A 16,450-nucleotide genomic window follows, 5' to 3' on the forward strand; every position below is an offset into this window, starting at 1 on the left:
GAAAATTTATTTAAATAAAATTAATTAAGCAAAAATTTTGAACAAAAATTAATTTGATAAATGTTAATATATATATATATATATATATATATATATATATATATATATATATATATATATATATATAATTTAAGATGAGAAACAAATAGCTTGATTTGTTGATAATTTTAAAAATATAGGGAAAAATATTTAATACTCATATAATAATTAAAAGTTTTGAAAAATTAGGATATTTTAATCGTCATTACTGGTCTAGTAATTTGGTCCATTAGCTAAGGTGAATTTAACGTGATAATTTTTGAAAGATTAATTGTTATTATTACATATTGATTTCATTAGAATATACTGTGAGCCACTTTTAAAATTTCTATTTAATTGGATTAATAAAATTTTTTTTAATTATTCACAATTTAATTTATTTTATTACTTAAAAAAAACTTTAAATGTAAGTATAATCATTAAATTTTTGAACTTTACAACTTGTTAATTAGTAATTTAAATATGAATATATTCTTTATTAGGCCAATAATATACATTTAGATAATATTAATGCTCTAAATTAAAAAAATTAATTATAATGATATCACCATTAAGATAGACATTAGTACATTATTGGCCAACATTAATGTGGGCCATTAATTAATGTCTATTTTATAATAATTCAGAATATTGAACAAAATTAGTGGAATATGAGCTCAATAATTTTATTGTTTAATTGGACTAATATAAAAAATTTTAAATTATTAAAATATTATCAATTATTTTAAAATCAACATAATGGAATAGTAGTGGACCTAGGTGCGTATAATTAGAGCAAAACCTTTTACTAGGCTAAAAAGAATATCTTAATCGCCCAACTAAGTTGTTATAATCGTAAAAGAAATAATTTTGCGAGGCTATATTCTAATAATTTGAAGTTTATTGACCTAACAAAATATGGGCTATTCAACTTGACCAATATGGGCCATTATAAAAATATTTTAGAATATCAATTTTATAATTATTAAATTAATATATTCATATTCTTTTGGAAATACCTTCCTGCTCATACATACATATATATATAAGAAATTAAAATAAAAAAATATTAAATTATTAATTAATTATAAATAAGTCAAATATTTATATTTTATTTTTATAACTTTTTATGTAAACTAAACTTTTTGTCTTTCAAAATTTTTAACAAAGATTTCATAATAAAAATAATTAAAAATATAATAATATAAATAATTTAAAGTTGATTAAATTATAAGCCAAATGTTATAAAAAAAATCCAAAATTTTATACTTTTTTGCAATTATAGCCAAAACTTTTTTTTTTTTGGTCAATTTTGGCCTAATTTAAAATTTTTGTATTTATTATATCGTGGTCAAATTAAGGAATTGGGGGTGCTAATGTGGCAAAAAATCATTTTTAATATGTTGTTCTTGACGTGGTAAGTGATTGATAGAAACATTTATGTTCTTGCTGACATAATGGCTGATGTGACAAAATATTATTATTTTATATGTTGTTACTAATGTAGCATAATTTTAATGATTATGAATAGTGAAATAGGAATTAGACAATTTAAAAATACTGAAATAATGGTATTAAAGGTAAAATCAAAGTGCGTGAAAATTCGACAAGGTTTCAAATAGATTTGTAACTAAATGTTCCTTGAGGCAAATTGAGGTGAGATTCTACATCACTAGGCAAGCGATGAAATTTTGACACGAAATTTAATATGAGGTCTATTTGGGACATGAGCAATTATAAATTTAGAACGAATGCTAGACAGGTTTGATACGAGTTCACTAAAACTGACAGTAAAACACGTTTTGAGGTTAACTAGGGTTTTGACTTGAAGTTCACATTTGCAAAAACTAAAACAAGTTATTTGTGTTTATTTTAGGGTTGCTTTTAATGAAATAAAAGTTTATTGATGTGCTTTCAAGGGCATTAAGATGACAGATCATTTTGGTTGCAAAGAAATAACAAAGAATAAATAAATTATGAATAGTCAAATGCTTAAAGTAAGAATCAGACAATTTAAAAACAGTGAAATAATGATATTAAAGGTAAAATCAAGGGTCTGGAAAGATTCGACAAATGTTTCAAGCAGATTTATAACTAAAGGTTCAATTGGGGTGAATTAATGAAAGATTTTAGATTATTAGGCAAACGATAAAATTTTGACTTGAAATTTAACATGAGATCTATTTGGGATGTAGCTAAAGTAATCCTAAAGTTAGAATACATGCTAGGCAGGTTTGATAAGGGTTTACTAAAATAGCCCCTAAAACACGTTTGGAGGAAAACTAGGATTTAGACTTGAAGATCACATTTCTAGAAGCTCAAACAAGTTATTTGAGACAATTTAAGGTTGTTTTTGTTAAAAAAGAAGTTATTTAATGTGCTTTCAAGGGCACTAAAATGACATATTGGTTTGGAAAACAAAGACTAAATAAATTATGTGAAGAAGCAGAAGCATGTAAATTGACAGATTAGAACATTGAATACAAAATTTTTCTTCTAGGGTTTCAAGCATCATGCCATATCCATTATATGCCTAATTGATTTCAATGTTCAATTGTATATTAAAACACTTTTAATATGTATTAGGATCTATATTTGCTATTTAAGATTTTTGAATTAATAAATTAATTCATTAGAATCCTAGATTAAAAGAATAATATGTGCACTAACCTTTTGATGCACTATAGATGTAATTGGTACCTTTGTGAAGTACATAGAACCTTAAGAGTTGTCCCTCTAGCTTGTCCACACCAAGATTACCAATGGTAGCCCCTAAACCAGCTTCTCAAGCCTTGCCAACCAATTAGAAATTAGGGATTTGCCTTTAGAGAGGTTGTAAATGTGTATAGGACACTAGAAACAATTTCAAGCAATTTTAATTCAAAGGAATATGGGCAATTCTCTTTGAATTGATGAAAGAAGATGAAGAGAGGAGAGAGAGCCATAGGTGGCAGCACACTTGAGGGAATAAGAAGAGTGGCTGAATTTTTCTTTCTTTTCCCTTTTATAATTAGGTCATTACTTAAAACCCTTGCCACATGTCATCACCTGATTGCATCTTAATTTTAATTGACCTAATCACATTAAGCCAAGTGTCAAAGCTAGATTTAATCTTGACTTTGATCCCCTTGCATGATAGAAAGACAAATGGCAAACTTATATGGTGCTATATGTCACCATCTCATGATGCCACATGTCACCCAGTGAAATGAGTAAATTACCCTTGTATTTTAATCTTGAGTTCTCAATCCAAAATAATTATTTCTCCTCTTCTAATCAATTTATATCAAATATAAATTAATTAATTAATCTCTATTAATTAATTTCTCATAATTAAATTCATATTTAAACACTTTAAATATAAATTTAACTTATACTATACATCCAATAACCTAGATTTTATTTCAAGACATGCTAGGGACTTTGCAATCTAATTGCAAACTAAACCTATTTAAATAATTAATTAAACTCTTTAATTAATCAATTACATCACATTTAACTTGGCGATTATCTTGTGTATGTGTGTGACTTACTAGGTCATCACTAATTGGCAATGAGATATAATATTAACTCTTAATATCATCAGAACTCTTTCTTACCATAAATGATTTCTCTAAATCATTTTAGGCATCTCATAGACCATGGTTGACACCTAGCATAGCATGCCATGACCACCCAATCAGTAACAAGGAATACCTTTAAATGAACCTATAGTCATATGTTATCATGCACTAGAATCTCTCTGTTATAAAATCTCAATTCGAGCTGTAGTCATGGTCTATGTTAAACCCCATTTGCTATGAATATTATGTTTTCTTTTAATTCTAATTCTTGATTAAAAAGATTTTCTTGTCAGAAACTCTTTTCTGACTAAATCTGTCTGTCCTGGCCAGGAACTTGAAACATCAAGAACAATTAAATGAACATAGGATTTTATCCCTATTTACTTAGGGTAACAGATTCCATCTTGATCAATACCTACCTCCATATATAACTAGTAGGAGCCAACACATGCCCATATACCCATACACAGTACAAGTATGAAAGCAGTATCAAACTCAAACCACCTATATACAAGATAACTTTATTATCTCAAGTCTAAAGATTATATGCACTGATATGATATATGACAATGCATTGACAAGTGTAAACTCCATGTGCTTGTCATATGCGTCACTGATTTGGCCTACTTATCATGTGTAAGTGCCTATCATGTTTGTTATATGGCATGAGACTCACCATTCCATCTTATTTACATCTCATATAAGTAACTTGGGAATAAACATGATTACAATCTTTCTAGATAAGTCATGTCCTTATTGTGAAGTATCTTCGATTGTGAACTAATTTATGATACTTTGTACTAGAAATACTGTCACTCATATTCTTAACAACTTAATAATAGAATTTCTAACAAAATATCAATGGACCTTTTCTATTACATATAAATATATTATGTAAACGGAAAAGTGAAATTGCCTTTTTTATTAATAAAATATGTACAAGATACATACTAAATGATATGCTCTAGGGCATACTACTAACATTAAGAATAATCAAACACTTAAAATAAGAATTAGACAATTTAAAAAAAAACACTGAAATAATGATTTTAAAGGTAAACTCAAGGCTCTGGAAAGATTCAACAAGGTTTCAAACATATTTGGAACTAAAGGTTCAATTAGGGCAAATTGAGCTGGGATTAAGATGACAAGGCAAGTGATGAAATTTTGATCTGAAATTTAATATTGTTCTATTTGGGACGAAATTAAGGTGATCCTAAAGTTAGAATGAATGCTGGGTAGGTTTAGTAAGGGTTCACCAAAAAAGCCCATAAAACACGTTTTAAGGAAAACTAAGATTTGAATTCGAAGATCACGTTTGCAGAGGTTAAAACAAGTTAGTTGAGATATTTTAAATTAGAATGAATGCTGACAGATTTGATAAGGGTTCACTAAAAAGCCCCTAAAACACGTTTTAGGGAAAACTAGAGTTTAAACTTGAGGATCACATTTCCAAAAGTTAAAACAAGTTATTTGGGATAATCTTTTGAGCCAATATAATTCTTATTCTTGGGCCAATTATTTTTATAGATTTAATGGGTTAATAAAGTAATAATGTCACTAATTTTTTATGCACTGATTTAAATTAAAAACTTAGATGGGCTCATATCCACATTTAGAAATTTGTTATAGCAGGAAGAAACTAATTTTTAAATTGGATATATGGGCTAAAAATTTGGACTAAATGTGGGCCAATATTTGACTTTTCAATATTTTAATGCCCATGACTATGAGCCAATAAAAATATTTGTTATCCCCAATATAAAAATTGGTAATAGCCCATATGTTAAATTATTAATAAAATTAAAACATTTATATAGACCTCTAATCTAGTTAACAATAATTGTGAGTGATTATACATAGAATGTTATATTAAAATATTGATCCAATTTAGATAAAAAAATATTGAATTTAAATTACTTGGTTAAATATTGAATATGTTACTTTAAACTAATTATTTATTAGGTCTATAACAGTTGTACCGCTAATTTATTTATTTAATTCAAATTATTGGGACTTATCCAACTTAAACTAATAACAAATTATGTAATAATTTTATATAGTTTAATTGGCCATTAATTAAATTTGTTTTATTATTTACAAATCCACTTTAAATTTAGCTTATTATTTAGGTCAACTAATAAAGACAATTTCGATCAACTTTTAAAATTTTATGATATAACTTTTTTAGGCTAAAATTAATTTATTGGACCTAGCTATATCATTAAACGTTTGGCTCATATATGTGGTAAAAAAAATAATCATTACTAAAAAAATTTGATCAATAAAATTTAGGTTATTTTTTTAATAAAATATTGGCTCAATAAAATAAAAAATATAAATATTTTAAATAAAATAAAAAATTAATAATTAAATAATTAAATTAGCCCATTATTACTTAATGGTGTGAACCCATATTTGTTAAAAAAGAAATTAATATTCTTAAATTAATCAACTAAATTAATAATTAACAAATTAATTATCTAATGTTAAATTTTCTAAAAAGAATATGGGTCCATTAGTTAAAGTGTGAATATTAGTTTGTTAATTATATTATCCATTTATAAAATTAAATTAGTGATATGAATTAACCCTTATGATTGAAAAATTAATAAAATAATAACATTTAAATGAATTATGGATATGGGTCATTACATAGCTGATATTAGCGTATTGGTTACTAAATAATGGCAGATAAATTTTGATAACTATCCTTGAACTTATCTAGTTATAACATTACAGTCCCTCAACTTAAAAATGTAACATAAAACCCTATCAACTTTCAAATTTTACACAGTAAAATCCCTCTAATATTTAATTACCGATTTTTCAGTTAGACGCTAATCTGGACAATTCTAGCATGTAGCTTAGTCAATATTTCGTATTTCTCTCTCAAGCCATGTGTAAATTGAATCATTTTTTCTCTTTACAGACAAAATAATTTTTCACGTATAGAGAGAATAATTTTACACTTTGCATAAGAGCAGAGAGAGAAATTTTGACTAAGCATCATGCGAGAGCTGTTCACATTAGTTTCTAACTGAAAAATCAGTAAGTGAAAGTCGAGAGGATTTTCTTGTATAAAATTTGAAAGTTTAAGGGGTTTTATATTACACTTTAAAGTTAAAGTACTGTAATGTTACAACTACATAAATTCAGGGATAATTATTGAAATTTATCCAAATAATAGCTCATAAAGGTTTATTAGAAAATGGCCCATTAATTACGACAAATAAAAATATAAGCTTTAAGTAAAAAAGGGTAACATATTAAATTAGTTGGCTAAGATATTGGATAAGTGTCAGGTAATTGATTATTCTAGCCCTTATTGTTAGCATAGTTAAACTATGGCCCATAAAATATTGGGTTAAATTATGGCCCATAAAATATTGGATAGTAAAATTTTAGACAAATTAAACAAGTAGGCCATATTTGCATTAAAAACATTCATAAATATCCTACATCTCATAGAAATGCTTACTTTAAACTCTTGAATCATAATTATATTAAATATTAATTATTTACATATTTATATTCAATAAAACAGTAATGTATCCAAATGATTCAATACATAACTAAACTCGAACCACTAAAGGGGTTCAACAATCTCTTTGCATTTTTAGCAATATTTTATATTTCAATCTAGCATTAGCTTCAATTTCAATTTTCTATTTTCAATTCAAACAAATAATTTACATTTTCTTTGCATATATTTTAATTCCTGTAAGCAATCTTCTCAATTTTTCATGCAATTTATAGCTTTTTTTTGTCCATATTTCAATTCTTATAAATTTACTTTTAATTTCCAATTTATAATTTACAATTTCTGTACATATATACTTTTCAAGCAATTAGCCAATCAATGCCCAATTTACTTTTTAAGCAAATAATTTACATTTTCTTTGCATATATTTTAATTCCTGTAAGCAATCTTCTCAATTTTTCATGCAATTTATAGCTTTTTTTTGTCCATATTTCAATTCTTATAAATTTACTTTTAATTTCCAATTTATAATTTACAATTTCTGTACATATATACTTTTCAAGCAATTAGCCAATCAATGCCCAATTTACTTTTGAAGTGACGATTTAGTTTTTTCAAAGTGATCATTTACTTTTGCATACACAAATTTACCTTCCCCTAAGCAATCAATTTATTTTTTTGTAAAGCAATCAATTTACTTTTTCCGAAAAGCGATCAATTTACTTTTTCAATGCACATATTTAATTTTCAGCAACGCTCTCAATATACTTTTCAATCAAGTGCTCAATTTATTTTTGCAATGTAATATTTATATTTTTTGCAATGATCAATTTACTTTTCAAGTACAATTTTACTTTTCAATGCACAAGCCTCCTTTTAAGTTTTCTCAAGTGATCAAGTCATTTTCCAATTTCACAAAAGCCGAACAAGTAAAGATCCTAACGAAGCGCATCCTAGTGGAGTTAGGAAACCAAAGGGAAAGTTAGGTTATTTTTTTCCCACCAATCATTCTATTTAGAATTCAGATTGGGATCATACACATCTCTGATACACTTACAATTCAATTCACACGTGAGGAATGGCCATACATGTTTTTGACACGCGTAAATTGAGTGTAATCAATTTCATGAAGAAATGACAATTTGGCACGCTTGGTGGATGATGCGTGCCAAATGCACCAATCAAATAAAGTACTTTACTAGACTAACTTAGTTGTAGCAAGAGCAAGTAGAGATCGATCCCACAGAGAATGGTTGACTAATTAGCAAAGTGAACTTAAGTATTTTCACATACTAACAATAAAGAAAACAAGGGGTTACTAATCAAATTAAACTGAAAGCTAAAAGTATCAAGAATGCAACTAATACAATATAATAATGGCTTAGTAGAAAGATATATATCCACTATGAAAATTAAGTATCAATCATTGACACTATTGCAATAATTAATTCACTTAAATAAATTAACTGTAGAAACCAAACAAGCATTAATTTTTATATATCAATTAAGGTCCCTCTAAGCCCATAAGGCCAGATTTACACTCTAAATAGTGAATTACATACAAGTTCTATTAAGGCTGTCTAAAAAAGCTTAATATGACCTGATGTTCGAATCTGTTCGTTTTTCACCATTAGCCTCCAAATACCATGAATAAGACACTCCTAAGCTCCTTTTGCTTCTTTTTATGCTCAATTCATCTCTTTATACTTCATAAGCTCTTACAACTCTTGTAAACACCTAATAACATAACAATAAGCATTAACAAGCTAATTAAAGAAGAAACAAACTCAAAAGGCTAAGTATGTAATGATAAAGATATGCCATTTTACGCAACTATCAATGGGACTATCTCTCATCATCTTTTCGCTCACTTCATTCATTCAAATCTCACAATTTGCACACAAGTATTTTGGTCATCATGCCCAAAACAAGAAGTTTTTATGAAAAAGAAGCTACAGGGCCAAATCTTAAAAGAGTAGTCGATGAAGCTAAACTTAATGTCAATCTCAATCTCAATAAGAACGAACTGACAACGAGTCACCCCCAGCACAAAAGGTGGCTCCAATTGCATTCAATATAGCTAGCATTTTCGCTCAAATTGCTTAACAAGTCATGGAACAAATTAAAGTCAGTATCAAGGCTCCTTTTGAAGTTGGTTTCAAATCTTTATCTGTTCAACTGAAATGGGTTAGCAAAATGTCCAGGAAAAATTCACTTGAAGCAAAAGGGCCAAGACTTCGATAGTCATAGTCAATACCATACAAAAAGGGCCGTCCGAAGACTGAGAATTCGACAACTGAAGTCCAAGACTTCAACAGCCAAAGTACGTGTTGCTTTTTTACCTTTTTTGTCTAAGGTTCTAAAACATGGTTTCATAGTTCCTAAAGGTCTAGAATAAGATATTTATTATGTGTATAGAGTTTAGAACCTTGTAAAACTTCTTAGGGCCCAATGTTATAAGATCGGACTTGAGGGACTTGAAAAGTTAAGAATCTGAGGACAGCTACCGTTCGAGTTAGGTGGTTTATAGGTTACAAGAAGTGAGTAATTCTAACCTTAATAAAAGTGAACTTCTTAAATTTAATTTATGATCATCCTTATACATTATGTCATATTTGTTTAGGGTGTATATATCTAGAACATGAATATATGCATATTTGCATTATTATTGTTAGCACATGATGAATTATGGATGACTCACTGACTCTTCCCATAGTTATAACTATATTATGTTATGTATGTTATGGATACTTAAAATTCAAGTAGAGATCTTTACAATGCCCTTGGTGCATGACACGTAATGTTTTAAGCAAAAATCCTGAATAGCCTCTGTATGAGCCAAACACATTAGATATATTAAGCGAAATTTCTAAAAAGCCTCTATATAAGCCGAGCACATTAGATTAGGGAGTCACTGGTGACAAGTTCATTCTATGTAAAATGTGATACGATTTCTCCTCTTAGTAGCTGATTCCACTAAGAAGAAAGACCAAAGAGCCGTTTTTAAAACAAGCTAAGAAACTCCCTTGAACCTTCAACCCTTCACCTTTGAAAATCGAGAATCGAAAAATCACAAGAAAGGTAGCCAAGAATAAGACCAATTCATCTATACTAATGAACAACCTTGAACATATAATAAAACTTAACAAATCAAGGCAAAAATTTGCTAAGAGTAATGGAGAGAGTTCTAAGAAGAACTTTGAAGTAAAGCTCTAGCAATTTCATTCAAAAAAAAAATACCATCTGAATTCTGTGTCCAAAAATAAAATAAAAGAAAGCAGAAATATGGGTTGGGGTATTCTACCAAGATATTTCAATAACCATGGGACATGTGCAAGTCTTGGTTAATACACCAATCTCTCCTAAAAATAGATATAAGGTTCAAACATTAATAGTTAGGGAAGGTAAAGATTCTATATTTGTGGTAGTGGATAGATTTTCTAAGATAGAACATTTCATTCCTTGCCTTTAAACTGATGGTGCCACAAATATTGTTGATTTATTCTTTAGGGAAGTTGTGAGATTACATGGCTTCACTAGGAGCATTGTTAGTGATAGAGATGTTAAGTTCCTAAGCTACTTTTGAAAAGTATTATGGGGGTAAGTTGGGTACTAAACTGCTATTTTCTATTACATGTCACCTACAAACTGATGGACAAACTGAAGTAGTTAATAAAACTTTAACAACTCCTTTGCGTGCTGTCGTTAGAAAGAATTTGAAATCATGGGAAGGATATATACCATTTATTGAATTTGCATATAACCGAAGTATGCATTCTTTTACTGGTTTTTCACCTTTTGAGATTATTTATGGGTTTAATCCTTTAACTTCATTAGAATTGTGCAAGAGATTTCAAGTTTAGATGGAAAAAAGAAGGCTGAGTTGGTTAAAAGGATCCATGAACAAGCTAATAGCACATTGAGAAGAAGAATAAGAGATACACAGCCCAAGCTAATAAAGGAAGAAAGCGAGTTACTTTCCAACCAGGAGATTGGGTTTGGATGAATATGAGGAAGGAAAGATTTCCAATTCAAAGAAACTCTAAGCTTCATTCTAGAGCAGATGGTCCATTTCAAGTGGTGGCCAAGATTAATGATAATGCTTATAAGTTGGATCTTCCTAGTAAGTACAATGTAAGTGCTACTTCTAATGTTACTAATCTTTCCCCTTTTGATATAGGTAAAGATTCGAGGATGAATCCTTTTGAAGAGGGAGGAGACGATAGAAATCAACAAGAATAATAAGATCCTAGAAATGTTCATGAGATGATTCAAGATGCAATTGCACAAGAAACTCCAATCACAAGGACTAGAATTTAGAAGATGCAAGAGTTGATTGAGGAAGTAGTTGCACAAGAAGCTAAATATGGAGATACAATCAATAAATTGGGCTTACAAGAAGATGGGAAGTGGCTTAATTTGATCCAAGTCTGCGTGGAAGGTGATAAAAAAAACATTTTGATAGAATTGACGGGTTTCTACGCAAATTCAATGTATCCTTTTTATCTAGGACATGTCTAAATATTTTTATTAATTATTTTTTTATCAAATTTATGTGTTTTGAATCTTATTTATGTGTTTTGGGCTTTAGGTGGGAGTGTAGCCACACCAACTTTTATTAGTTTTTAGGGTTTTATTTTATTATTATTTTTTTTAGTTTAGGAATTTAGAGTTTTAGCTGCATATATAAGGCTAACTTAATACTTTTTCAATTGAACATTACATTTGATAAAATTAATACAATTGAGAGATTTTTCCTAAGTTTTTTTTTGAACTAAACTAAATTCTCCAAGAGTGATTAATCTTGTAGGATTTAACAATCTTGATATTTTTTGTTCTTATTTGATTATAAACTTTGGGTCAAGAATCTTTAATTCTATCTTTGAATTATCTTAGTTTTCAATTCTCTATAATTGATATGTCAAGATATTCCTTGGTGTTTAAACTTGATTTTGACATTTTTGGGATTATAAAATAAACTTGTTCATGAGTTCTAGACATCGTTCTTAAGGTTCGCATCACATAACCAATGTAGCAATGCCTTTAATGGATTAAACAAAAGTATCATTTCATATCCAAAAGGCAAAGCCATAGAATTGTTCACACCAAGCTGTCAAGTATATGCTCCCTTACAACATAATAAAACAGAAGGTACCATGACTATACCACCATACCATATTGACCATGACTATACTATAGTAAGACGGCTATTTACAAGCAATTCTATGATATTGCTTTGTTATATTTAATTTCACATTAAAAGTGTCTTAGTTCAAGTATTGCGGAAACTAAAATGAGAAATAAAGCAGAGACATACAAGCATGGAAAGAGAGCCAAGCCCTTGTAATTGGTTTTAAGTGAGACTTTTGGGGATATAATGCATCAGGGTGCACGAATTAGACCCATTAGAGAGAAAAATTCATCTAGCTAGGAGGTAAAATACTTTTGAGTTAGGCCCAAAATGGGCCCAAAATTTCAAGTAAACTCATTGCAAGGCGCTCTAACGTCTCCAAATCACAATTTCATAGTCTTATTTAAAATTTATGGTAAAAGCTCCAGACACCTCAATCTCAGAATTACAAATGATAAAATCACCGATACCTTAATCACAGAATTCCTAATGATAAAAGCACTGAGGTAACGAACCAAGAGCGGCGAGCTTGACCTCTCTCTATCATCGTCTGATCATTCGCTGGGCTTTCGTCTTCAACTTTTTCCACTTTTTCACCTCTCTGTTCAACAGGTCCAACTGTAGTGTTCTTGATTACACTGTAGTGCTCTTATTTTCCGTAGATTGCTCCTTTCCATGTGGCAAAACATCGCCGCCTCCTTGTCCCGCCTTGGATCCACAACACTCCGGGGAATTGCCGTCGATTTCTGGCAGTTCCGTCGATACATCGAGGGTTAACTCCGGTAGCTGCCGCTTTCTACCACGTCCCATGGCTAAAGGACCGAGAACGAGAGATGACCAGAGAACGAGAAAGTATTCATCACAGAAAGAAATAAAATTACGGAAGAAGAAAGAAGAGAGGGTTTCATAGGGAAACGCGAGGAAAGAATGAAAACAGGTTTTGGATTTAAGACAACGAAAACAGTGGGTAGGGATTTCTTGTGGCAATTTGACATAATCTTTCATTCAAATCCATTACAAACATAGAATTTTAATTATGTTTCTTAAAATTAATTTACAAAAATTACACTTCATTCGATCCTTTAATTTCTCGGGAAACAAACATAAAATAGTAATTTTAAAAGACTCACTGTAGCCATTGTCGACGAGGTAATTGAAGGAGTGGGCATCGCAGTTGTCAGTAAACTTATTGTTGGTGGTAGGGAGCTTCCGGAGGCACTGAAACGCTATGGAATTGAAATTGCCACTGAATTCTGTGTACTCAGCAAGAATCACATTTCCACATGAAACGAATGAGTAGATCAACGATTGCTGGCCCATTTTGGTTATTTGATAAAGCGATTAAAGGTCTTGAACTCGTGCAGAGAGAGATCTGAGAATTTGATCGAAAATCTCTCTCCTCCCCTTCTTTTGCTTTCTTTTCCCACCAGAGAGAGGGAGCGAGGGGTTGTTGATGAGGTTTTAAAGCAGGGATAGTTAAAAGGAAGAGTGGGGTTTGGGGTTTAATGATAGGTTTAATTTTTGACTAACTTACAGCTAAAGTCCTTAAGCTATGTTAAAATCTACCTATCAATCTATTTTATTTTTAGAAAAAAAAAATCTATTTTATTTTCAGTAAATATTTGTACTAATATTTAAAGTATGAGCATTATATTTTTATTTATATATATTAATTTAAATATTTAAATTAAAAATATTAAAATTTTAATAATTAATATTTAAATTTAATTAATGCAATAATATGTAGATATTTGAAATGTTTTCTATATATTATTTAATTATCGTTAAAAATATTTTTCATGTCTGCAATAAAATTTTAAAATAAAATTTTTTAAAATATGGTAATTTTATATTTCCTTAACAATTATATATTATATGAGTATTAATTAAATTTCATGCATAAAATATATTTAGTATAATAATTTAACTGCATGCTATTGTTACTTTATTGAAATATGTATTGTTATTATAATTGTTATAAAAACTCATGAATTAATTTTTTTATATATATTTTTATTATTTTTTATATATTATATAATATTATTATAGTATTATAAATATTATTTTAATTATAAATATTAATTTTAATGTCATTTCAATTAATTATATAAATATAAATATTTATCAATTTTAAAATTATTTTTTATTCGATCATATTTTTATGAAATTTATGTTTTATATTATTAATTTATAATATTAACTTAATTATAAACTTAAATGTAATATAATAAAAAAATATAATATTAAGTTTTAAAAATATAAATAGGTGAAAATGTTTAAAATAAATTAATAATAAATGTAAATCTCATTGAATTTAATTTATTTAAATTCTATCATTTTACCGTTTGATTTGTATATATTTTATTTTAATTTTTCATAATTTAAAATAATACATACTTGTATAATGAAGTTTTATATCTAGATTAATGTAAAAGAAAATTATTTATAAAATTAGAAAATAGAATAATTTTTAAAATGAATTTTTGTTATTATAAATGTACCACATGCATTACGTGTTTAAATTTTAATTTTATTAAAATTATATTACATTTTTAAAAAAATAATAAAAAATATTTTATAAAATTTATTTCAACTTTAATTATTTCTCTTTTTTGGTATTCAGTATGATTGGATAAAATATGATTCTCGATTATTTTTTAATAGAAAATTAAAACCATATCAATACAATAAGATAAATTTAGTCCAATACAATTTGGTTCGTATAATATCTCTTTTTTTTTTTTCCATTCAAAAGAGCAAGAACCATAAACACCACCATTTTTAATGCTGAAAAGAATAAAAATGGAAAAACATTAATAACATAATAATATAAATATAAATCTAAATAAATAATTTATTATTAATATTACTCCTTTATTTATTATTAATGCAAAAAATAATATTTTATAAGTGATATAATGCTAGCTCTATAATAACAATTTTTAAGAAATTATATTTGTAATAATATAAATATACATAGAAATAAATTAATTACGTTTAAATTTAATAATTTTAAAATTTTTTGTTAGTATTTATCTTTAATTAAAATTAAATAAAATTCCTTTTAAGTTGTTCATGTAACAAATTTTAAAATTAATAATAATCTTTGGTTGATTTATATTATTTTTATTTTCATTTTTTATAAATTATAGTCATTAAATATTTTATTTTAGTTAATATTCATAATTTTATAAATATTAATAATAAAAAAATCTTAGATGAAAATTAACTTAAAAAATGATATGCAACTAATAAAATGTGTATGATAAATAACTAATTGTAAATATAAATTTGAAAAATCAAATACTAATAAAGTATTTTATTTAATATTGTAATACAATCAAATTATATTTTTTATTTTTTTATTTATTATTGTCTTATTTTAGTTGATTACTTCTTAGAATATTTTATATTTAATTGAAGTTAAGAATAAATAGGATTAAGAATTTTAAATTTATATTAACTATAAATTAAGAATTTAAATTTATACAAACTTTATAATTAATTTCAATAATAAAAATATAATTAAAATTCATTTTAAGAATGATAGCAATTTGGACAAAGCCAATATTCCCTCTCCTTCATACGTTTATATGTAATATAGAAAAACTTTCTAAATCACAATATAGTAAAGATAATCATAATAAACTTAGTTAAAAAAAATTTAAATAACAATATTAAAACTTATAAAAACTTAGGTTTATAGTATAAAAGTTTCTAAATTATTTTTACATTAATATGGTTTAATTTATCTTAATTATTTAAAAAATTGAATTTTAAATTATTTTCAATTAAATAAAAATTAATAACAAAGGTTATATTATAATTTAACATATCATTCATCTATTATAATTTATAATAGACAATATCTTTCTATAACACAAAATATAAATTTGTGTTAATTTTATAAGTATTAAGTCATAAAAATGTAAGATTTTAAATTTTTATCACTTGATAAAAAAATAAAATATATGGAGGAGAGTAATAATAAAATTTTATTCATTTACTTCAATTTATCAATGTTGAAATTATATTAAAAAATATCATTAATATGTAAAAATATATAATTTTTTTATTTAACACTAAAAATATAAAATTTGCAAGTTTAAAAAATATATATACAGTATGATTTTTCATATAAAAAATATGCAGATTATATACTTATATATATACATACACACATACAAATAACAAATGTGAGATGTAGCCTAGTGGTAGACAATATTTCTTACACTTTTAGAAATCTAAGGTTCA

General features: G+C 26.8%; 1 protein-coding gene across 1 annotated transcript; it reads right to left on the bottom strand.

The window, feature by feature from the left end:
- Nucleotides 1-8,534: 8,534 nt before the first annotated feature.
- Nucleotides 8,535-13,691, bottom strand: LOC110652764 (putative vesicle-associated membrane protein 726). The gene is made up of 3 exons (XM_058139726.1): nucleotides 13,327-13,691; nucleotides 12,712-13,008; nucleotides 8,535-8,802 (listed from the first exon to the last, which is right to left on the bottom strand). The coding sequence occupies exons 1-2, from the start codon at nucleotides 13,514-13,516 to the stop codon at nucleotides 12,830-12,832; spliced, it is 369 nt and encodes a 122-aa protein (XP_057995709.1). The 5' UTR covers nucleotides 13,517-13,691; the 3' UTR covers nucleotides 8,535-8,802; nucleotides 12,712-12,829.
- Between the last annotated feature and the right edge of the window lie 2,759 nt (nucleotides 13,692-16,450).

The sequence above is a fragment of the Hevea brasiliensis genome, chromosome 17 (assembly GCF_030052815.1).
Source record: "Hevea brasiliensis isolate MT/VB/25A 57/8 chromosome 17, ASM3005281v1, whole genome shotgun sequence".
Lineage (NCBI taxonomy): Eukaryota > Viridiplantae > Streptophyta > Magnoliopsida > Malpighiales > Euphorbiaceae > Hevea > Hevea brasiliensis.

Bases quoted from the DNA above. Each gene is read 5' to 3' on its own strand.
- LOC110652764 (XM_058139726.1), bottom strand. From the start codon at position 13,516: ATGGGCCAGCAATCGTTGATCTACTCATTCGTTTCATGTGGAAATGTG. The intron at 13,009-13,326 runs GTGAGTCTTTTA...TCGGTCCTTTAG, and splicing joins CCTCGTCGACAATGGCTACA to CCATGGGACGTGGTAGAAAG.